The 23,398-nt window shown below is 38.7% G+C and overlaps 2 protein-coding genes across 3 annotated transcripts in view; both read left to right on the top strand.

Annotated features, from left to right (window-relative positions):
• VKORC1L1 (vitamin K epoxide reductase complex subunit 1 like 1) overlaps positions 1-23,398 on the top strand; it is a 60,012-nt gene that overhangs the window by 10,277 nt on the left and 26,337 nt on the right. The window lies entirely within an intron of this gene.
• LOC102399405 (HIG1 domain family member 1A, mitochondrial-like) lies at positions 8,311-15,630 on the top strand. The gene has a single exon (XM_044936335.2). It carries the CDS (start codon positions 14,400-14,402, stop codon positions 14,799-14,801), a length of 402 nt encoding a protein of 133 aa, XP_044792270.1. The 5' UTR covers positions 8,311-14,399; the 3' UTR covers positions 14,802-15,630.

Here is a 23,398-nt window from a genome sequence, read left to right as displayed (position 1 = left end):
AACAAACCTGTTTTGGCTTTCTGCTTCTTCTGAAGTTGCTAATCTCATGCACATTTAACCTAGATGCCCATTGTGTTGTGTTTTGTATGTGATTGATCTGGTACTAGAAATTGAGAAATTTTAGGATGGTATTCTGGTGGGATCCAGGAATATTAGAATTCTCTCCAGTCCACAGCCACAGTTTTCAAATTATGGGGCTCCTAAGGCAGAGATTTATATTAAGGATTTGTACTGGCAATAAAAACCACCAAACTTTGCCTCTTATCCTTGACTAGGACTTGAGCACCAAAGCCCAAGACAGAAGACTCCAATGAGCCCCACTGCTTTTATGTGGAGTTGCTGTTTTTCTCAATGTAGTTTAGCTTCATTTGTTTGAAACTGACCCAGGCCATGAGATGGATGCCCTCCATCTCCCCAGTTTTTGAGCACAGCTAGATCTTTCTCCTGTGATGTGGGCGAAGCTGGCCTGACTCATTCCTATCAGTGCTCAGGGCCTTGTAACCAGAGAGAGCCCATTTGCCCCGGCTGACTGCTGATCTGGCCTTGGCCTCCTGCCTCTGGCCTTTTCTGCCCAAGTAGTAGGTTTAGCCCTGGCTCTTCCTTGGAGTAGCAGAAGTCCTCTCTTGAAGGCGTCTCATGCCATTTCAGTCACATGAAGACACGTAAAAGTGAGCTTGCACCTGTGTGCTGACCTTTTCATACCGATTCTGCCCAGTGGTGCAGACCTAACGCTCTCCAGTCTTATCTTCTTCCTTCCTGAGAAGCAGGGAGAAGAGTGAGAGGGGCCTTCGTTTCCCACTTCTAAAGACAACATGAAAACTTAGAACCATTCTCAGAAGCATTGGTTTTCTCTTGGTTGTTCTTTTCCCCAATCAGCCAGAGAGAGGTGGAGTAAAAACTGGCTCTCTGAGTATTGCACATAACCCGTATGCTTTCTTCACTACGCACCAACCTGCAGTGAGTGACTGATTACTCAGGAGGCGTTCTCTTCCTTTGCTTAATGGTTCACCACACACTCTTGATAGTCCTCCCACCACTTGGGTCCTTCTCAGTTTTTTTGTTCTTTTTTACTGGCTTATCCTCCTGGACCTGCCCGTTAAATGTTGGCATGCCCGGGATCAGCCCCATACCTCCTTGTCAATCTTCTTTCCCTAGACAGTCATCTCCCTGTCCATGATTTCCCTGACAGGTGAATCCAAAATTTCTCTCTCACCTGGACCTCTCCTTTGAGCTCGAGATCGGCATATCTAATTGCCCACTGGACATCTCTACCTGGATGTCTCAAAGGTACTATAAATTCACCGTGTCCAAGCTTAAATTCATATCTTTCCCCTGAAAATGCTGTTTCCTTATCTCAGTGAAAGGCATCCCCACCCAAACTGGTGTGCAAGTCAGAAATCTGGCAGTTTCCCTTGGCTGTCTCTTTATTTCTCTCTTCCCCCAGCAAACCCCATCAGTTACCGAGTCCAGCTGACTTTTTAAAATCTTTTTTTTTTTTTTCTGATTTGTAACCTTTTCAGTTTTGTTCTGATACATACAGAAAAGTCATTGGTCTGTGCATCTTTCTTTGACGTAGTGATTAAAAAGCATAAGCCTTGTTAACAAACATTCAGGTCACTAAGTAGACAATTGTCAGCATCGCAGAAAGCCCTCCTTAAAATTCCTGCTTATGAACTATACTTCTGCTCCTTCACTAGAGTGATCTCTGTCCTGACGATATATATATAAAATTTTATTTATTTATTTATTTTTAGCTGTGCTGTCTCTTCATTGCTGTATGGGCTTTTCTCTAGTTGCAGAGAACAGGGTTACTCTTCATTGTGGTACGTGGGCCTCTCATTGTGGTGGCTTTTCTTGTTGCAGAGCACTGGCTCTAGGGTGCGTGGGCTTCAGTGATGCAGCTTGTGGGCTCTAGAGTGCAGGCTCAGTAGTTGTGATGCATGGGCTTAGTTGCTCTAAGGCATGTGGGGTCTTCCTAGACCAGAGATTGAACCTGTGTCTCCTGTGTTGGTAGGCAGGTTCTTTACCACTGAGCCATCAGGGAAGCCCTCTGTCCTGACTCTTATGATATCATATCGTAATCACTTTCTTACTTTTCTACCTAAGGTTGCACCCAAATTTGGTAGTTTAGTTTTGCCTGCTTTTTCAACCTTATATAAATGGAACCATTTATTTTGTATACTTTGCTCTGGCTGTTTTCACTCAACATTATTTTGTGAGATTCATCTGTGTGTGATGGAGCTGTAGTTGGTTCGTTATTATGGAATGTTCTCTTATACAAATATATCACAGTTGATTATTTTGCTTTTTTTTTTTCGATGAGTTGCACCGGTTTTATCAGTTGCTTAGTCCCATTTTTCATTGCTTAGTCTCATTTTCGGAGAAGGCAATGGCAACCCACCCCAGTACTCTTGCCTGGAAAATCCCATGGACAGAGGCGCCTGGTAGGCTGCAGTCCTTGGGGTCGCTAAGAGCCAGACATGACTGAGCGACTTCACTTTCACTTTTCACGTTCATGCATTGGAGAAGGAAATGGCAACCCACTCCAGTGTTCTTGCCTGGAGAACCCAGGAATGGGGGAACCTGGTGGGCTGCTGTCTATGAGGTCGCACAGAGTCAGGCACAACTGAAGTGACTTAGCAGGAGCAGCAGCAGTCCCATTTTATGATTATCATTTTTTTTATTGACTTGTTTCTAAGTTTGGCTATTGTGAATTAAGCTGCTATGAACATTCTCATGCACATCTTTCTATATATACATACTCATTTCTCTTGAGTATATTTGAGGTGTGGATTTTGGGTCATCAGGCAGGCATCTAATTTTATTAGAAACTACAGAATAGTTTCCCAAAGTGGTTGTACTATTTAACAATCCTTGTTGGTTTTAATTTGCATTCCCCTGATTACTACTGTGATTGAGCAGCCTTTCGTTTATTTATTGACCGTCATCTTTTTGAAGGACTCATTAAAATCATTTGCCCATTTTCCTATCTGCTGTTCTGTCTTTTTCTTATTTGTGTGTGTGTGTGTGTGTATTTTCGGATACCTATATTGCAGATATCATCTTCCACTCGTGGCTTGCCTTACCTTTTCGTTTTCTTAAAGGTATTTTTGGATGAACAAATTCTCAATTTTAATATAGTTAAGTACATCAGTCTTTTCCTTTATAATTAGAACTTTTTGTATCCAGGTGATGAAGATATATTTGCTATTGTTTTCTGTTAGGTTTTGCTATCCATAGATCAACAGTCTATGTGGGATTTTTTTAATGGTGTAAGATAGGGATCAATTTAGTTCTTTTCCTATATAAATATCTAATTACTGTTGGGTTGACCAAAGTGTTTGGGCTTTTCCCATTACATTGTACAGAAAAACCCGAACAAGGTTTTTGGCCAACCCAGTATTATTGTGGCACTGCTTTTTAAAATGTCCGCTGTCCCCTGCTCTGTAGAGTCACTTTGGTCATGAGTCAGCTGGGTGTATAGACAAGGATTTGTCTGGGCCCTCCTATTCCATTTCTCTATTTTGTCTGTCCTTATGCCAAAATGCCATTGCATTAAGTAGTCTATTTCAGTAGCTCTCCTGGGACCATGTAGAGTCCCTGAGACCCTTTAAGGGGTCTCTGAGGTCAAAACTGTTTTCATAGTAATAATAAGATGTTATTTGCTTTATTCACTCAACTGTCTCATGAGTGCACAGTAGGTTTTCCAGAGAATGTGTGACGTGTGATATTGAAGTTGAATGAATAAAGGAGCAGATTTGAGAATCCAGCCATCTCCTGTTAAGCTAGATGTTGAAGAGATTTATGAAAATGTAAAACAGTGCCACTCTTCTCACTAAATGTTTTGGAAAACAGTTTTTCATAAATTTATTTCTGTTAGCATGTGATAAGCTTCTTATTATTTTAAAATGAATTTTCTGTTTAGTTTCAAAGGTAAAAGATAAACTCCCATAAACTAAAGCTCTTTAGAGTCTCAATAACTTGTAAGAGTATAAGACTAAAAAAAAAGTTTGAGAATTACTACTCTAGTTTGATAAATCTGGATATGCAATAGATAATTCCTGGTTATTTTGGGCTCCTTGCATTTGCATATACCTTTTCAAATCAGCTTGTAAGATTCCACAATGGTAAGTTTAGGTGCAACTGCAATCTTTATACCAATGAGTCTTCTAGTTTATGAATATTATCTCTCCATGTGTTTTGATCTTCTTTTGTTTTTTTTCTCAATAATGTTTTATAGACTTCTAGAGGTATTGCATATCTTCCTAACAAAATTTTTGAAGAGAAAAAAGTAATTTAACAATAGACATAAAAATCGTCAGTATTATGCCATAGCTGGGCAATGTCTTTCTTTTTTTAGTGGTACATAAAATAATTGTATCTTTTTAGAAAAATATTTATTGGAGTATACTTGATTTATAGTGTTGTGTTAGTTTCATATTGAAGGTATCTTGAAGTTCATAAAATATAATCTGTAAACCCAGTATAATAATAATATCTCAAACAAGATTTTCAAAACTTGATTCTAAAGTTCATATGAAAGGACAAAAGTGAAATTTTTCATAAAAATTATGGAAAAGCCAGTGTTCATGAAGAAGGGATTAATGCTATTAGAGTCTGTGTTAAAGCAGAAGTAATAAAGAGCACCAGAGTAGACAAGTTACACTAGATAGAGTTGAGAGGACTGAAGTAGCCTTATTTGTAGAAATGTCAAATGTGATAAAGATGAAAACAAATTTTCAATAAATAGTATTGGGTGTACTACATCCCGGAAGTTGTTTACACTGGCGTCTACCCGCCTTATGCAGGAGGAGGCAGATTCCTCTACTCCGGCCACCTGGCCCTGAGACTGTACAATATGACTGACCGGGTCCTTCTTTACCCCATCGATGATGTTTATACTGGAATGTGCCTTCAGAAACTCGGCCTCTCTCCAGAGAGACACAAAGGCTTCAGGACATTTGATATAGAAGAGAAAAGCAGGAGTAACATTTGTTCCTATGTAGATTTGATGTTGTTACATAGTAGAAAACCTCAAGAGATAATTGATATTTGGTCTAGGTTGCAGAGTGCTCAGTTAAAATGCTGAATTATGTGCAAACTACATTTACATAGAAATGTATCTCAAATAGTTCCCATTTGTGTTCTCTTCCATTAGAGGTAATTTCTATGTAAAACCATCAAAATTGCCTTTATAGGTCGTGTCCGTTTGACGGCCTCTAAACCCTTCAGTTCAGACGGTAAAGCATCTGCCTGCAATGCGGGAGACCTGGGTTTGATCCCTGGGTTGGGAAGATCCCCTGGAGAAGGAGATGGCAACCCACTCCAGTATTCTTGCCTGGAGAATCCCATGGGCGGAGGAGTCTGGGGGGCTAGTCCACGGGGTTGCAAAGAGTCGGACACGACTGAGTGACTTCACTTCACTCAAACTGAGTAGCCATTTGGGGGGGGAAAAAAGCTAGCTTGTGATCTCACTTTAAAAGAGAAAAACCTTGGAGAAGGAAATGGCAACCCACTCCAGTTTCTTGCCTGGGAAATCCCATGGACAGGGGAGCCTGGCAGGCTACTGTCCATGGGATCGCGAAAGAGTCAGACATGACTTAGCAACTAAACAACAATAACAAAACCACAAACAACTTGGTCTTCCTGCCTCTCAGAAAATAAACATTATTTTTATTTAATGAAAAAGAAACTTTTATCGAAATGCAATTCACAGGAAAGTACACATATTTAAGGGATCAACTCAACAAATTTTTATGTGTGTATACACAAAGTACTCACTGCCTTGATCAAGATGTAGACCATCTCCAACACTTAGAAAATCTCTCTTATGTTCTTCCTAGTCAATATGACCTCCCCTAGTGATAACTACTATTCTGACCTCTGTCCATAGATTAGTTTTGCCTGGTTTTGGTCTTCACATAAATTGAATCATATGGTAAGTCTTTTGGGTCTAGTTTCTTTTGCTTAATATTATGTATGGGATTTATTTATGTTGCACATAGCAACATAATGAAAGCATTTTTAATATGTATGATTGGTGAAGAGAAAAAAGTTTGATTTAGCTAACATGTAGGGGAATAGCTACTTCCATTTTAGTAATAGTTCTTTTTTAGTGTTGTGTTGAATTATATTGTGTTAATATGTCACACTTTATTCTCCTGTTGATAGAAATTTTGGTTGTTTATACTTTTGGGAGTAAAACTGCTGAGAACATTCTTATGCATGTTTGTGGGGAGAGCACAAGTGCTCATTTTCCGTTGGAATTGAGAGGAAATGCTGGGTCACAGGATATGTGTATGTTTAATTTTAGTATATATTGCCAAACAGTTTTCCAGAGTGACTCTACCAGCTTATATCCACCAGCAAAATATGAGAGTTCATTTGCCCTGAGTGTTGTGAAACAGCAGAAACTATAAAGAAGAAAAGTTGATGAGTTTGCATAAAGACAGATAAAACCTGTGCATGGCAATAACTAACATAAACAAAATTAGAACTCCAGAGACATACTGGGAGAAAACTAGCCACGCATCATATTTAAGGAACTTCTTGTCGTTCAGTTGCTTAGTTGTGCCGACTCTTGGTGATCCCATAGACTGCAGCACACCAGGCTTCCCTGTTCTTCACCATCTCCTGGAGTTTGTTCAGACTCATGTCTGTTGAGTCAGTGATGCCATCGAACCGTCTCATCCTCTGCTGTCCCCTTGTTGTCCTGCCTTCCGTCTTTCCCAGTGTCATGGTTTTTACCAATGAGTCGGCTTTTCGCATCAGGTGGCCAAAGTATCAGAGCCTCAGCTTCAGCATCAGTCCTTCCAATGAATATTCAGGATTAATTTCCTTTTTAATTGACTGGTTTGATCTTCTTGCAGTTCAAGGGACTCTCAAGAGTCTCCTCCAGCACCACAGTTTGAAAGGATCATTTCTTTGGTGCTCAGCCTTCTTTATGGTCCAATTCTCACATCTGTTCATGACTACTGGAAAAAAACATAACTTTGACTATGGACCTTTGTTGGCCATGTAATGACTCTGCTTTTTAATACGATGCTAGGTTGGTCATAGCTTTCCTTCCGAGGAGCACGTGTCCTTTAATTTCATGGCTGCAGTCACCATCCACACTGATTTTGGAGCCCAAGAAAATAATGTCTGTCACTGTTTCCCTTGTTACCCCATATATTTGCCATGAAGTAGCAGAACCAGATGCCATAATTTTAGTTTTTTGAATGTTGAGATTTAAGAAGTTAATTTTCTTTCAAAAAAACTGGGAGTCCATTTAAATCAATACAAAAAAGGCCAACAACTCAATAACAAGTAGACATAGGACATTCAGGGGCTTCTCAGGTGGTAAAGTATCTGCCTGCCAATGTAGAAGATGCAGGAGATGCGGGTTCTATTCCTGGATCAGGAGGGTCCCCTGGAGAAGCAAATGGCAACCCACTCCAATATTCTTGCTTGGAAGATCCCATAGACAGAGGAGCCTGGCAGACTATAGTCCACAGAGTCACAGAGTCAGACACGACTTAGCAAATGAGCATGCATGCACAGGACATTCAAAGATGGTTGAAAGTAAAAACAGTTTTTAAACAGGAAATAATTTCCAGGTTCAGTCATAATAAGAGAAAAGCAAATGTAAAGTATATTGAAAGCATTTTTAATAAATATGATTGGCAAAGAGAAAAATGTTTAGCTAACATGTAGGGGAATAGCTACTTCCATATAGTAACAGGATTCTAAACTATGGAGAGAAGATGGTATCCATTATAATTAAGAATGCACATATCTCAAGAGTAGTATGGATAAGTTATGATACATTAAACAATGAAATATTGCAGAGAGCAAGAATGAATGAATTATAGGACTTCCCTGGCAGTTCAGTGGTTAAGATTCCATGCTTCCAATGCAGGTGGCATGGGTTCAATCCCTGATCTGGGAATTAAGATCCCACATGCCATGTGGCCCAGCAAAAAAAAAAAAAAAAAGGAATGAATGAATTACGATTCACACATCATATAAATGATTCTCACAAACGTATTATTGAGTGGAAGCTGCTGCTGCTGCTGCTAAGTTGCTTCAGTCGTGTCTGACTCTGTGTGACCCCATAGATGGCAGCCCAGCAGGTTCCCCAGTCCCTGGGATTTTCGAGGCAAGAACACTGGAGTGGGTTGCCATTTCCTTCTCCAATGCATGAACGTGAAAAGTGAAAGTGAAGTCGCTCAGTCGTGTCCGGCTCTTAGCGACCCCATGGACTGCAGCCCACCAGGCTCCTCCATCCATGGGGTTTTCCAGGCAAGAGTACTGGAGTGGGGTGCTGTTGCCTTCTCCGATTGAGTGACACAAAAGTTCAAAAGCAGACACAATTAATCTATGGTGTTACAAATCAGAGTAGTGTTACCCTTGATGGAGCTTACTGAAAGGAACACAAGAAGGGCTTTGAGGGCTTGTAATGTCCTGTATCTTGATGTGGGTGCTGGTTACACAGTTGTGTTTACATTGGGAAAATTCATCGAGCTATAAATCTAGGATTTGTATATTTTTCTGTGTGTATGCTATACTTTAATAATAATTTTTAAAAAGTGTATATGCATAGTCATTAAGCTCATACCTTTGTTTTAGCAAGTCCTGTCTATGCTTGTAAGTACACACATACATAAACATACACGTTTGTATATATTGGGGATGAAATAGTACGAACATATTCACTGCTGTGTTTATAACAGCAAAATTTTGGACAAAACCTATTTACCCATCAGTGGGGAGCTGGTAGAATAACTAATGGTTATAGTCATACAGTGGATTAGTAGTAGCTCTCAGAAGTTCTATGTGTATTCCTTTAGAAATATCTCTAAGATACATTAAATGAAGAGACCAAGGTGCATGAACACTATATGTAGTTTGCTGTCCTTTCCATGTGTGTATTTTTTAAGGCATGTACATACAGACTTATATAGAATATCTCTAGAAGGATAGAAAATATACATATATATGTATATGGACAGAGAAATGTGTGTGTGTGTGTATACATTTTTTTTTCCCTCTGAGAGTGAGCGAGTGACATAATGGGAAACACTCTCCCATTATTATTTTGTGACTTTTAAATTAAAAAAAATTTAAATTGCCGCAAAATACACAAAGCATAAATTTTGCCATCTTAACCATTTTAAGTATGCAGTTCAGGATTTACTGTTAAGTATATATACATTGTTGTGCACCCAACCTCCAGAGCCTTTCGTACCCATTAAATGACTCTAAAATTTCCTATTTCCTCTTCACCTTGATCCCTAGCTGTTACCATTCTACTTTTGTTTTTTCTATGACTTTGACTACTCTGGATGCCTCATAAAAGTAGAGTCATAAAGTATTTGTCTTTCTGCAGTTGGCTTATTTCACTTAGCATAACATCCTCAAAATTCATTTAAACTATTTTGTGACCTTTGAGTTCTGTACCTTGTTCATTTATTACTTAGTTTTAAGAGATCATTAAAATATAAAGTTAGAACCATATTGTTCAGAATGGCTAGTCAGACGGTAAAAAGTTGATCCTGTGTATTACTCACCTAACCAACATTTAACACCAGTTGTGGCAGCAAAAGCACTTGGTGCCAAAGTGGTATTTGAAGCTTTATCTCACCTCTTGTTTCTCCTGTTTTCGTCTGTAGGTGCCAGTCAAACTCAGGCTCATGAAGTTCTCAGTCTCTTGACCATCAGCCTGCTCAGTAGTTTTTCCCCTGGGCTTACTGTCCAACTTTGGTCTTCTCAAAATCTACCTCTTCACCTCAGGCACAGTCTGGTTCTGTGCCAAGGGAATTGCTTTCTCTTGGCAGCTTTCTCCCCTATTTCTGACTTATCTTAAAGGGGGTTTTCGTTCTGCTAGGTGTTCAGTACTGTTTGAGATCATTAGTCTAGAGCCTTCTGTAGTAATATTGTTTCATTGGAACCTTTGACTGGGGGAATTGATGTGGAGATAGAGGAACAAGTTGAAATGACTTTGAAGTTTATGGGAGGACTTGTCCCATTAAATAGAACAGAGGGAGACAGGCAGGTCCTAGGTGGAAGATATATGATTTGGGGAAATATTGGCTTGAGATGCTGGCCTATAAAACAGCAGGAGCTGTGATGTAGAAATGGGAATTTAGAAAATAAACTTCTCATTGTAAATGTAGTGTTTGTGTATGTATATGTATAATGAAAATACAGAAAATATATAGAATAAAAAGTATTCATAAAACAATTATTCTTAACATTGAATTAACTTTTTGTGTGTGTGTGTGTGGTTACATACATATAAATGTACATATAAAAACTCAAATTTCAAGATGTAGTTGAGCTTTTGCATTTTGTATTCTGCTTTCTGGTGTGTGTGTTCTATTCATGAATGAAGAAGTCCAAGGCCAGTTACATATGGTGCTTCTCTTGTGTTAAGAGTCAGCAGCAAAAGAGGTCACAAATGAAACTGTGGGGCTTGTTGAAATTACACATGGTACTATCCTGCACAGATGGAGAAGGAAATGTGGCAAGCACAGGACTTTGGAAACTTGCCTGTATTTGAGGATTCAAGAATAAATCATAATCAGAGAAGTAAAATTAAAAGAGTGTAGTGTCAAATTGAGAGTGGAGCAAATTCCAACAAAAAATAGATTTTTTTTTTTTTTTTTTTTTTCAAAAAGAGGGCTGGATGAAGACTAAGACAAAGGCTTTAGGAAATAGTAAAATCGATAGTTGATATACCATATTTTTACCATATTTATTCTGCCCAGCATTGTTTGGAATAACAAGGACTGAATTTACCTTGCTGCCTTAAGCAATTAGAAGACTAGACAATATATGAAATAACAGACAAACACAGGAATGTGATCACTGAAAGAAGGGAAGCAAATCTAAGGAGCCTCTATGGTCGCCCCACTTTATTATCTGGAGGTAGTTTTCGGGCTGCATAGCAGGAGTGGGGAACCCAAGTAGAGCCCAGTGATCTCACTGAGTTGAGAAGACAGAGAAGTTTGAAGGGGCCCAGGCAGCTATAATTTGTGGGGCTTACAGGAGGAAGTGGCATAGAAAACACCAGAGATATGCAGAGGTGTCCCCTTGAGTCTGGCTGAGTACTGATCTGCACATGCATGAGAGGAAATCACCTGAGGCCAGAGAAAGAACCGTGCTGGAAAAATGGTGAGCTGGAACTCATCCAGGTTGGGAATGTCTGTGTTCTCACTTGCCAGAGTATGCACAGGGCATTAAAAAGGTACTGCCCTGGTAATAGGTCTCAATTAACCTTAAATTAAAGGCTGTTCTGGACCCACTCCAACAGAGCACAAAAGCAAGCTTTGGAGGATCCAACTGATTTCAAGAAACTTAACTGTACACCAGAACAAAGTCAAGCACTATTTAAAGGAGTATAGCAAAATCCAGCACCCAAAGCATAAAATTCACAATCAAATCAAAAGTTACCAGACATGCAAAGAACCAGAAACTGTGGGCTTCTCTCGTTGCGATGCGTGGGTTTAGTTGTCCCATGACATATGGGGTCTTGGTTCCCCAACCAGGGATCGATTCACGTCCCCTGCATTGGAAGGCAGGTTCTTAACCACTGGACCACCAGGGAAGTCCCTGTGTTTTTGTTTTGTTTTGTTTTGTTTTTTTAAGAACAAAATTGAGACTGTGCTCTTTGTTTTCATTTAATTTTGAATTGTAAGCATTTTGACTTGTAATAAAATATTTGAAAGCAGCTTTTGATGTGTGTGTAGAATTCCACTAAATGGCCAAAATGTAATTTGTTTTGTCCTGGACTGTTTCCCATGTAGGTTTTTTCAATTTGCTGTTTTAAATGCTGTGATGAGCACCCTTGTACACTTTTATGTAAACCTTTACCTCATTGGTTATTTTTCTATAACCAACCATTTTCAGGCTATGTTCCTGGAGGTAGAATTGTGAAATTTATTTCTAGACAATTATAGCAATTTATGTTCCCTCTATAGCATATAGGAATGTTGAATTAATGTCATCCTTGTCCACCTGTAATAGTAGTTAAACATTGCCTAAATGTTTAACATTAAACATTAAAACAGTTTTTTAAATTGTAGGTAACTTGACTTCCACTCTGAAGGCTTATAAGGATACTGTTTCCTTGAAGTTCGAAAATTCTACCAGAATGTCTTTGTATTAAATTTGGCCAGAAGACAAAATTGTACATTTATTTTTCCTTCTCCTTCCTCCTCTTCTTCCTTCTTTTCTTCCTTTCTCCATCCTTCAGCAGTATATTGTTTCCATTTCTTTGGTTATTGCTTCAGCCTCATTTGTTCTAGAAGATGAACTTTTCCATGTCTATCTTGTTCACTGTTGTTTCCTCACTGCCTGAATATATTATACCATATGCTCAATAAATTTGTAGAATAATGAACTCTTTTCCTTTCTACAGCTCTTATTGGTAAAAGTTGATCTGTATAATATTTCTAACTTTTAAATTTCATTGTCCTTTTGATTAGAGTTGTGGGATAATTTGTCCATTTGTGTTATCATGTCACTAATTTTCGTTTGGTAATACTTCATCTGCTGTTCACTGCTTCTATTGCTATTTCGAATTTGGCAAATCATGTTTTTCATCTCAGAAAATCTTTTCATTTCTGTGAAGTTGTTCCTCATCTTAGATTATTCTCACTTCATGATTATTTACATATGTGGAATTCTCTCAAATTCTTTTAAAACATTAAATTTTCACCTCAATTTATACCAGCTTTTTTAGACTCTTAGCTTTTTATATCTTTTTATTACCTCTAGGGAATTTAAACCAGTAGGAAATAAAAGAAAATGGAGTATCCATTTGTTGATTAGTTTTGTCATTTGTTTCTTTACCTCAGCCACTTCAACACACAATTTAAATGTGGTATCACAAGATACTTAGTAGTAGAAATTTAGGCTGAAGGGTTATTAGCAAATAGTGCTATGTGGGACTATTCTAGAACTTCTTGAGCTATTTTTTGAGACTTCCAAAGGTAGAGAGCTGAATCAAAGAAACAGGTAATCAAAGAAAGTTTGAACATAAACTACCTATTTTTAAGAAGACCACAAATTCAGAAAAATCCAGAACTTGAAAGAGTCGGAATTATTCCTTTCCTTAATTACATACACTTTGGAATTTGACCTTGGGAACTCAGAAATGAATAAATAAGAGTTCCTGTCCCCCAGGAGTCCATCGCCTGTGTCTTAAATTAGACAGAATGGTGGTGGTGGTGATGAACCGGATGGTGAAGGAGCTCCATAGTTCCTGGTCTCCGTTTTCTTCTGAGAGAAGCCAGGAGACATGCAGAGTGAAAGAGGTTTCAGATTGCATTTTGGAGTAATAGACTTGAACCTGGGATGAGTGAAAAAATTACAAATTAAAATTAAAAAAATTTTTTTTCTTAGTATGAGTCCTCACATAAGTGTAGAAAATGACAGTAAAATTGACTCAAGGTAATTTGAAGGAGAATTTGAAGCACTTGTCAAGCAACAGGTGCTTGACAAACTCAGATTTGTATATATAACTACTTGAATCCTCGTTACTTTGCATATTTAATGTGAAATTAATTGCTGAAGCCTCAAGTTAGAATGGAAGTTTAAAATGTTTTTCCTCATACCTGAAAACTATTCCTGGTAGCAGTATTTCTAATGATCTCAGGCATCCTCTTTCCCAATCCTGAATAACTGTCTGGAAAGAATGGCTTTGCTTTCACATTACAGAATGACCCACAGTAGACTTCCTGGTGTTTAGTTTTGATTACTGGCAACATACACCACTGTGAACACTACTGGTTTTGTGTTTTGTATTTTAATCGTGGTGGAAAGGTCTAATATTTTCATCAATATTAGCTAGGCTAATGATCTACCAATCTCTGAACCAGGTGTTTAATTAGTTTTCAAGTTCAAATTCACTTAAACTTCAGGGAGTCTGAGATTAAAATCAGAATACTTCAATATTTCCAAAGACAATTTTGTTCAGCTTATTACGCTAAACAGGATAGGTTTTGTTCTTTGGAGAATCTTCCTTGTCCCCCCACCCCACCATCAGAGACATCAGTTTCAATGGATTTTGGATTAAATACGGAAATGTGCTCTAGTCCATGCTTTCATTATTTATTGTGAAAACAAGCAAAATGTCAGGCCTAATAACTCCTGTGCTACCTGGGGTCTATGAGCACTTTTCACATAAATACCCACAGCTGGTTAAAATATTTTCCTCTATCCATCAGATTTCAAGATATTTAAAAATTTATGTTTGTTTTAGGTGTTCGCAAAATCTCAATAAATATATGTTCAGAATTTACATGAATTTACTCTGTTGACACTCAGGACACAAGTATCTATTCAGAGTTAGCCCAGAGAATCCGATAGGAACCTGAAACGTCTTGAAGTTGTCTGAAGATTCTTCAATCACTATGTCAAGCGACACAGATATTTCTCTTTCTTCATATGATGAAGATCAGGGATCTAAACTTATCCGAAAAGCTAGAGAGCCTCCATTTGTCCCCATTGGAATGGCAGGTTTTGCAGCAGTTGTTGCATATGGATTATATAGATTGAAGAGCAGGGGACATACTAAAATGTCTGTTCACCTGATCCACATGCGTGTGGCAGCCCAAGGCTTTGTTGTGGGAGCAATGGCCCTTGGTATGGGCTGTTCCCTGCATCAAGAATTCTGGGGGAACCTAAACCTTAGAAGAGGAGATGCTGTCTTGGTCGTCTTGGTGGTGCTTGCTTTAGTTAGACATCTCATATTGAGGTTATATGTTTATGCTGAAAATAAATTGTTTGGGTCAGACAAGAACATGGCAATTTGAAAATTGGCTTCCTTTCTTGCAGGCTTGATTTGCCTGGTGACCAAGTTACTGGTGACTAGTTCACTAGTTAGGTCATTCAGGGGAGTCAGACCAGCACAAAAGAAACATGTCACTTTTAAATACACTTGATAGTGGTACCTGTCCACCTTCTTAAACTCTTCTGTTGAAATTAGTTCTAAAGAAGACAGCATGCCAATCCTGAAAATGCTCCCAGTTGCTGCAGAATATATGCTTTTGATGTAATGTAGGAATCCTATTTACCCCAGTTAATTTAACTTTCTGACGGCCTTGTGGACTGAGTACTGTTTTAAGGGCTGGTTGGCTCTTGAGGAACCCTTTCAGAACAGTGCATGGAATACAACATTACAAACCTCCCTGGAAGTCTGTGTGTGTTTTTAAACCAAAACTAAAAAGCTGGTAACAGAGCCACTTTGAAGTAGTATTTATTTTAGAATCATAGTTATAAACATGAGAGTAACTTGTGGATCCCTTTTAGCTCTTTTGTAATTGCAGAATTATATTTTGCTGCTGTTATATTAGAATAATTTTAAATTATTTTGAAACATGTATTTTAAGTGCTAATGCAAAGGTAAATGAAAAACACTTTTTAAATGTGTGCAGTATGTTTATTTTCTCCAAAAGTATCATCAACTAAATAAAATCCCTATAATGGACGTCATTGATGAGCAAGCTGGTTTGGTCAGACATTATACAAACTTTGGTATATCACAGAATGCTTTGTTGTACTTGTGAAATTCTCGTCTAACCTGAATTTACATTCCATGGTGATAACATGGTAAATGTAGTGTTATTAAAGTAAATGAACACACACACACACACACAAAACAAAGTTAGCCCAATGTTTCGCGAACTGTGGTGAAGGAAGAGTGAGATTTCCAGTCAATTATGGACCAATATTTGTGCAAAGTGAATTATTAAAAAATAGGTGAAAACAACAAACATGCTAAATACAAGCTCATGTAGTTTAATCATCTTACAAAATTATATTTTAATGATTAGGCAGTAAATAACAGAATACAAAGAGTTACAAAAACTGTAAAAAAAAAAAAAAAAAAGAAAAAACTATACCTGTGTAGTCAATGTGGTGAATTTCTCCGTTATGTTCTTAATGTAATTTTGTAGTTGTAACTTTAAAAAGTTATGCAATAGCAATTAGGTATTCTAAATACCTAACATACATCTTGAACAAACACTGTTTTATCAATATTTAAAGTTTTTTAAAAATTTTTATTTATTGTCTTTGGCTGAGCTGTCTTCATTGCTGCATGTGGGTTTTCTCTAGTTGTGGCCAGCAGGGGCTACTCTCTAGGTGTGGTACGTGGGCTTCTCGTTACAGTGGCTTCTCTTGTTGCAGAGCACAGACTCGAGGGTGAACAGGCTCAGTGGTTGGGGCATGTGGGATCAACCCTTCCCGGGCCAGGGGTTGGATCCATGTTCTTAAATTGGCAGGTGGATTCTTAACCACTGGACCACCAGAGAAGTCCAGTGTTTAAAGTTTTAATGTGATAAGCTCACTTCTTGCTTGTTATCTAGGTTGAAGACAGCACTACTTTCAGGTAGTAACATATAGCTAATCTGTTGTGCTTTGGTTTAACAATACTCAAGTAGAGAAACCATCTTTACTGAGTTATGTTGATGGGACTGGAAGAAGAGATACTGAAGGCAATGTCATCAAGCTCAGGATATTCATTTAGAATTTCATCCAAAAACAAGTGCTGTAATCTCAAATTTGTCCTTTACCATTCAAGAGTAGCCAATTCCAGTAGTTATATGATGAACAGTTAAATTGTATTTAAATGAAAGAAATAGGTTTAGTTCTATTACATTTATTATCTATGGATGCTATTGGGTTGGAAAATTAAATTTCAAAATTTCATTGGAAAGTGTGGATTGAGGCAATATTTCCAAGCAAATATCTTTGATGTAATTGTTCATTTGTCTTTTAACAATTGTATTTAGCGTTTTAGTCTTGGAATCCAAAGTGCAAGAATAGGAAGCCTCTAAAACCAACATTTATCGAGAAAATATTGAATATGTGCTTTTGTTAGCCTAATTCAGTGTTCTTTCTTTCAGAAAATTCTTTTGGCTCTGAGCTTATTTTTGTGTGTTTTTGTAAGTGTTGTTCAGTCACTAAGTCATGACTGACTCTCTGAGAGCAGGCTTCCCTGTTGACATTCCACTATCTCCCAGAGTTTGCTCAAGGTCACGTCCATTGAGTCGGTGATGCTATCTAACCATCTCATCCTCTGCTGCCCTCTTCTTTTGCCTTCAGTCTTTCCCAGCATCAGGGTCTTTTCCAATGAGCTGGCTCTTCGCCGACTTTGTGAGTGCTCCTTAAATTTTGGTATTTTTGTTGCTCCATTAACTAATATATCTCTGCAGTTAACACACATGATGATAACACTTTACCATCAGTTATGGCTACAAATTGATGATATGGGGCTTCCCTGGTGGCTCAGATGGTAAAGAATCCATCTATAATGCAGAAGACCTGGATTCAATCCCTGGGTTGGGAATATCTCCTGGAGAAGGGAATGGCTACCCACTCCAGTATTCTGGCCTGGAGAATTCCATGGACAGAGGAGCCTGGCAGGCTACAGTCCGTGGGGTTGCTAAGAGTTGAACACAACTGAGTGACTTAAAAAAAGGCTACAGAACTGAACTCAGTATATAAGGGATCATACTCCTGAGTGAAAGAAGGCCTCTTTTGATCTACATCTGGAATCACTTCCTTTACCCTCATTTGCTTTGCAGATACAGGCACATTCAGAAAAGATGTGTCTTTTCCACTAAAATGTTGCTGAAAAATCTACTGAAGTTTGTTCATCCACGTGTAAATTCGGTTCAAAAATCATATAAATTTCACTTCTCTCATTTAGCTAATGATATTAAAATTTAAAAAGCATGATTAAGAACAAACTGCTATAAAATTAACTAGTTATAAAAATGAGTAAATTTGTGTATTTTCTCAGGTTTTTATAAATCTTTTAGGTAGTTGACAAAGTAACCTTAAAATGTCACATGAAACTTTGTTATACTGTGCTTCCCTAGTGCAGTCATGCCAGATGCAATTCGTCACGTAAGTCTGGTAACACTTGGATCTGTCTGTATTTTCTTCATCAAGACAAATCCGCTAATCATGTACTTTGATGTCATGGCAATGTCAAATGTCTATAAAAATTTCTAAGTGCTTACTTTCAGTTTCTAAACTGATCTCATCACAGATCCATAGCAGATAGTTCATAGACCATCACTGATGTGTGATCCATGCTTTCAGTAGCAGTGGACCTCTAGTAGAGTTGTAGGCTTTATGTGCACTGATACTTAAATCTGTTGGAAATAACCAGCTTCATTGCATCTTTTTAAAGATTTATTTGACACCCATTACATGGCACAACAGAGCCTATTATGCACTGAATGTGCTTAGTTGCTCGGCTGTGTCTGACTCTTTGTGATTGTATGGACTGTAGCCTGCCAGGCTCCTCTGTCCATGGGATTCTCCAGACAAGAACACTGGAACAGGTAGCCATACCCTTCTTCAGGGGATTTTCCTGACCCAGGGATTAAGCCTGAGTCCCCTGCATTGCATGCAGATTCTTTACCAACTGAGCCACCGGGGAAGCCCTATTACACACAGTTGAGGTATAATTCCATAATAAGGTAATATTAAGGCAAGAAACACTGTACTTTATACTTAGTGATTATTATAATTTTCAAATATTTGCAGTGCTTTCATGAAAAAATGTGCAGGCATCTATTGTTTTAACTGGAATTTCAGAACACTTAAAAGTAGATATGAGCTGTTCTCTTGGCTCTGCTGGGTCTTCTTTGCTGCGCGTGGGCTTTCTGTAACTGCGGTGTGCGGGCCTCTCATTGCAGTGGCTTCTCTTGATGCGGAGCACAGGCTCAGTAGTTGTGGCTCATGGGCTTAGTTGCCCCGTGGCGTGTGGGATCTTCCTGGACCAGGGATCAAACCCAAGTCCCCTTTATTAGCAGACAGATTCTTAACCACTGGACCACCAGGGAAGTCCTGTGAGCTGTTTATAAGGCATGAATGTGCAGATGTAACTTCTTAATGTTGGTGGAGCTGTTGGGTACTGTTTCTTCCCCAAGTAGCCATCAAGAACCACTGTGTGGTGTAACCTGTGGCTCTTCCCAAGATCACAGTGCTTACAGCTGACCCTTTTTAGTGCATACTTAACCCCCATGTTTCTGAACTGGCGCCATCAGATGTGTTCTGATTTATGTGATCGATAAGAATGTGTGATGAAATGGGTGAGAATAACCCACCATTTTATTACAAGAATTTTCAAGCATTCAGAAAATGTTAAAGAATTTGAGTGCCTGTATACCCACCACTTAGATTCTTCCATTAACATTTTACTATACTTGTATTTATTACATGCCTGTACAAATGTCTACACTTCTATCCAGCCATCACTAAAACCTTTCTCCTAAAAACTTCCGCATACACATCATTAACTGGAATTCATTGTTTGTTTACAGTCTGTTTTCTTTGAGCTAAAATACACATACAATGAAACACACAGATTTCAAATGGATATTCTCTGAATTTTGACAAATGTATATGTCTATGTAAGTCAAATCTGTCAAGATGTAGGGCAGTTGTGTTCATTTAGCGGCGGTTTTGCCTCCAAGGGGAGATTTGACAGTTTCTGGAGTTATTTTTGGTTGTCCAAGCTGGGCGGCAGCGTGCTGACATCTAGTGGGTAGAGTCCACTCACAATTCTTTGTCAGGAGTGCCTCGTTTGAGAAATCATGTAGAGCATTACCCCAACCCTGGAAAGTTTCATCATGTCTCTGGCCAGTCAACCCCTACCCTCACCCCCAACATTCTAGAGATAACCATTGGGGTGGGTGTTTTTTTTTTTACTTACTATAGTTTTACTTGTTCTAGAATATCAATATAAATGGGACCAAACATTATATACTTCACAGCAGTCTTGCCTTAATAACACAAAACTGCCTCAAGGGAGGCAGTTTTTCCCCCCATTAACTATAAAAGAAATCTTTTGTAGGATTTCACATAAAGGATGCAGAAATATATAGACAGTATTCGCAGCAACATGCCCGTAAGAAACAAATTACAGGTGTTCCCTCAGTATACGCAAAGGATTGGCTCCAGGACCTACCATAGACTGTAAAACCCGCAGATGCTCAAGTCCCTCTGTCAGCCCTTTGCAGTCATGCTTCCACATACTAAGATTCAACCAATCTCAGATCATGTGGTACTCTATGTATTTATTGAAAAAATGTCTGCATATAAACCTGCATAGTTTAAAACTATGTTGTTCAAGGGTCAGTTGTAAAGGAGTTCACATGACTGTTCCCTTCAGACATAATGCCAACATGAAACTCAGTGCAAGCAGCTTTACATAGAGACAATATTGTCCAAAGACATAGGTTTCTAATAGTCCAGTTTGATTTCAATTAAAACCCTTAGATGAATATTTGGGATGATCTTCAGATACTCCCCATGAAGGGTACTTTGTTCAGCAGGATTTGACAAGACATGTACAGCATCCATTTCAAGGTATATACACAGTGTAGACAACATGATGCCAGTTAAGGGGAAATCTACCAGCTTTGGAGAACAAATAAGAAACTTGCCTCACATTTAATGTTACCTATACATTATTTTCCTTGAAGGTAGTATTTGAGAATATCTGAAGGCAAAGAAAGGTTTAAAAACCCAAATAACACAGTTGTTCCACTCTAACAGAAGCTCAGATCTCCAAGTTAACTACCACTTTCATCCTTGGCGGCTCTGATGACTAATAGTCATGTTTATTAGTCACTGATTGATGAATTGATTCATTTATGTCAGAAGTCACTTGGTGTTGTCATTGTCTCATGAATTTGAATGCCATGTATGTGCTGCTGCTGCTGCTAAGTCACGTCAGTCATGTCCAACTCTGTGCAACCCCATAGACAGCAGCCCACCAGGCTCCCCCATCCCTGGGATTCTCCAGGCAAGAATACTGGACTGGGTTGCCATTTCCTTCTCCAGTGCGTGAAAGTGAAAAGTGAAAGTGAAGTTGCTCAGTGGTAAATAACCCACCTGCCAATGTAGGTGACCAAAGAGACACAGTTTGATCCCTGGGTCAGGAAGATCCTTTGGAGAAGGGCATGGCAACCCACTCCAGTAGTCTTGCCTGAAGAATCCCATGGACAGAGGAGCCTGGTAGGCTACAGTCCATGGGGTCACAAGGAGTCGCAACCCCATGGAAGAGTACTGGTTCCCAAACATTCATCTAAGGGTTTTAATTTGAAATCAAACTGGGCTATTAGAAACCTATGTCTTTTGGACAATATTGTCTCTATGTAAAGCTGCTTGCACTGAGTTTCATGTTGGCATTATGTCTGAAGGGAACAGTCATGTGAACTCCTTTACAACTGACCCTTGAACAACATAGTTTTAAACTATGCAGGTTTATATGCAGACATCTATATATATGTCTGCATATATGCTGACATCTCCCAAATTCCTTAAACTATAAACGCATAAATCCAATTGCCTACCTGACATCTCCACTTGGATATATAAAAGGCAATTCAAACTTGATGTTTCCAGAACTGAAGTCTCTCTCTGATTATTTCCCTAAAGCCTTCTCTTTCACATCTCAGAAAATAGCCTAAGTTATTTTTCCTAATAGCCTTGAGCTTTCTGGCAGCTCAAGTCAAAAGCTTGGTGTCACCTTAGACCATTTTTATCGTACACTGCACATCCAACCAACTCTTTATTTATTCTTTTAGGTCATGCTGCATGGCTTGTGGGATCTTAGTTCCCCAACCAGGGCTGGAACCTGGACCCTCGGCAGGGACAATATGGAGTCTTAACCACTGGACTGCCAGGGAATTCCCTGAAGAACTCATTTTAGTGTGGGTCTTCTAGTGAACATGTTTAGGTTTTATTCACCTCAGAAAGTATTTTCCCTTCATTTTCAAATAATATTTAGACTAGATATAGAATTGTAAGTTGGCAGTTCATTGTCTTTTAGCTTCCCTTTCTGTTGGTGTTAGCGGTCAGTCTTATTGTTGCTGATTTAAGAGTAATGTGTCTGTTTCTCCCTCTTTTGTGGCTGCTTCTTTCATTTTCTGGAGTTTTATTATAATATTCCTGTATGTGGTTTTCTTTAAATGTCCTGCTTGGAATTCAGCACCTCTTGACTCTGGCTTGGTATCCATCTTCAGTTTTGGAAGATTCTTAACAATTATCTATTACTTCAAATATTGCTTCTGTCCCACTTTCTTCTGTCTCTGGTGACAGCAAAGTGGAAGGTTTGGTCAGGGGGACGGACAACTGACTTGGGGTTGCTGAATGGGTAGTTGATGTGGTGGGATGATTCACCTATGTGGTGTCCAAGTCTCTTAAAAAGATGATAGGAGTTGGGGAAGAGAGAAAGACTATGAACCAGGAGCCAAAGCCTCCCTTGATTATAAGGGTGTGAGAGTACAACCATCCGTATGATTATAAGGTTGGTGGGTGGAAATGGCTGGGCTTGTGTATTGAAACACAACTGCAAGGAGCAGGGAGTTTTGGAAGAGGGAAAGAGAAGCAAAGCCCTGAAAGCAAAAATTAGAAGAAAGGAGCATATTTTCCTTCCTGGCTCTAACAAATGAATATGAGACAAAACGAAGTCAGCATTTGAATGGGCTGTAAAGGAATTTGTGTTGTCATAAGAGCTAAAGAAGGCAGAAAAGGCTCTTCTAAAAGTTAATGAACAGAATTTCAGAAGACATAATTTGAGAGGTTTGGGAGGTAGGGGAGAAGAATGAGAAATTAGATTTTAATGGGAAGTAAAAGCAGTGTGAGATTAATGTGATTATTTAGGATGTTTGACCTGGCACTGACAGGTACAAGAGGCATAGTGAGAAGGGTCCTGAGAGTTTCTAAAGATGGGCTATCACATTTTTCCTCCTGATTATGAAGGCTTCCCCTTCAGGTATGGAGAAGTGAGATGGTTCTTAATGTATCACTTCTTCTGAGCTTTTTGGATAGGGTGACTTAGCCAGGGCAGGCTTCCCAGTAGAGACTCAGTGTGCTAATATTTTCATATGTGGCTCACTGAGGCTGGAAATAGTAGCTTCTCAGGGGTTTTCAAGGTTTTGAGATTTTGAAACCCAAAGCCAGGGCCTTGACTATGACCAGTGAAAGCCAGACCCTTGGCTTTGACCAATGCACCAAGCTAAATACTAATTGTGAGATGTCTGGCAGCCTCACGGTTGGTATTTTTCTTTTTTTGGTTAGTCTTTACCCTCTGTTAAGCTGGACAGTTTATCTTTACATTCTATAACTGTATGATCTTTATCAGTAGTGACGTTATTCTAGTTAAATGCAAAGATTGGCTTTTTCTTCTTTTTACAGTAGGTCCTTGTTGGTTATCTGTTTTAAATATAGCAGTGTGAATGCGTCAATCCCAAACAATTTATCCCACAGCCCCCTTCCTCCTGGTAACCATAATTTCATTCTCTAAATCTGTGAGTATGTTCCTATCTTGTAAATAATTTCATTTATATTATATAATAAGTTCATATATATGTATGTATATGTA

The sequence above is a fragment of the Bubalus bubalis genome, chromosome 24, assembly GCF_019923935.1.
Source record: "Bubalus bubalis isolate 160015118507 breed Murrah chromosome 24, NDDB_SH_1, whole genome shotgun sequence".
Classification (NCBI taxonomy): Eukaryota; Metazoa; Chordata; class Mammalia; order Artiodactyla; family Bovidae; genus Bubalus; species Bubalus bubalis.
The sequence above is the reverse complement of the archived record's forward strand: the minus strand, read 5'-3'. Positions and strand labels throughout refer to the sequence as shown.

Bases quoted from the DNA above. Each gene is read 5' to 3' on its own strand.
- LOC102399405 (XM_044936335.2), top strand. From the start codon at position 14,400: ATGTCAAGCGACACAGATATTTCTCTTTCTTCATATGATGAAGATCAG.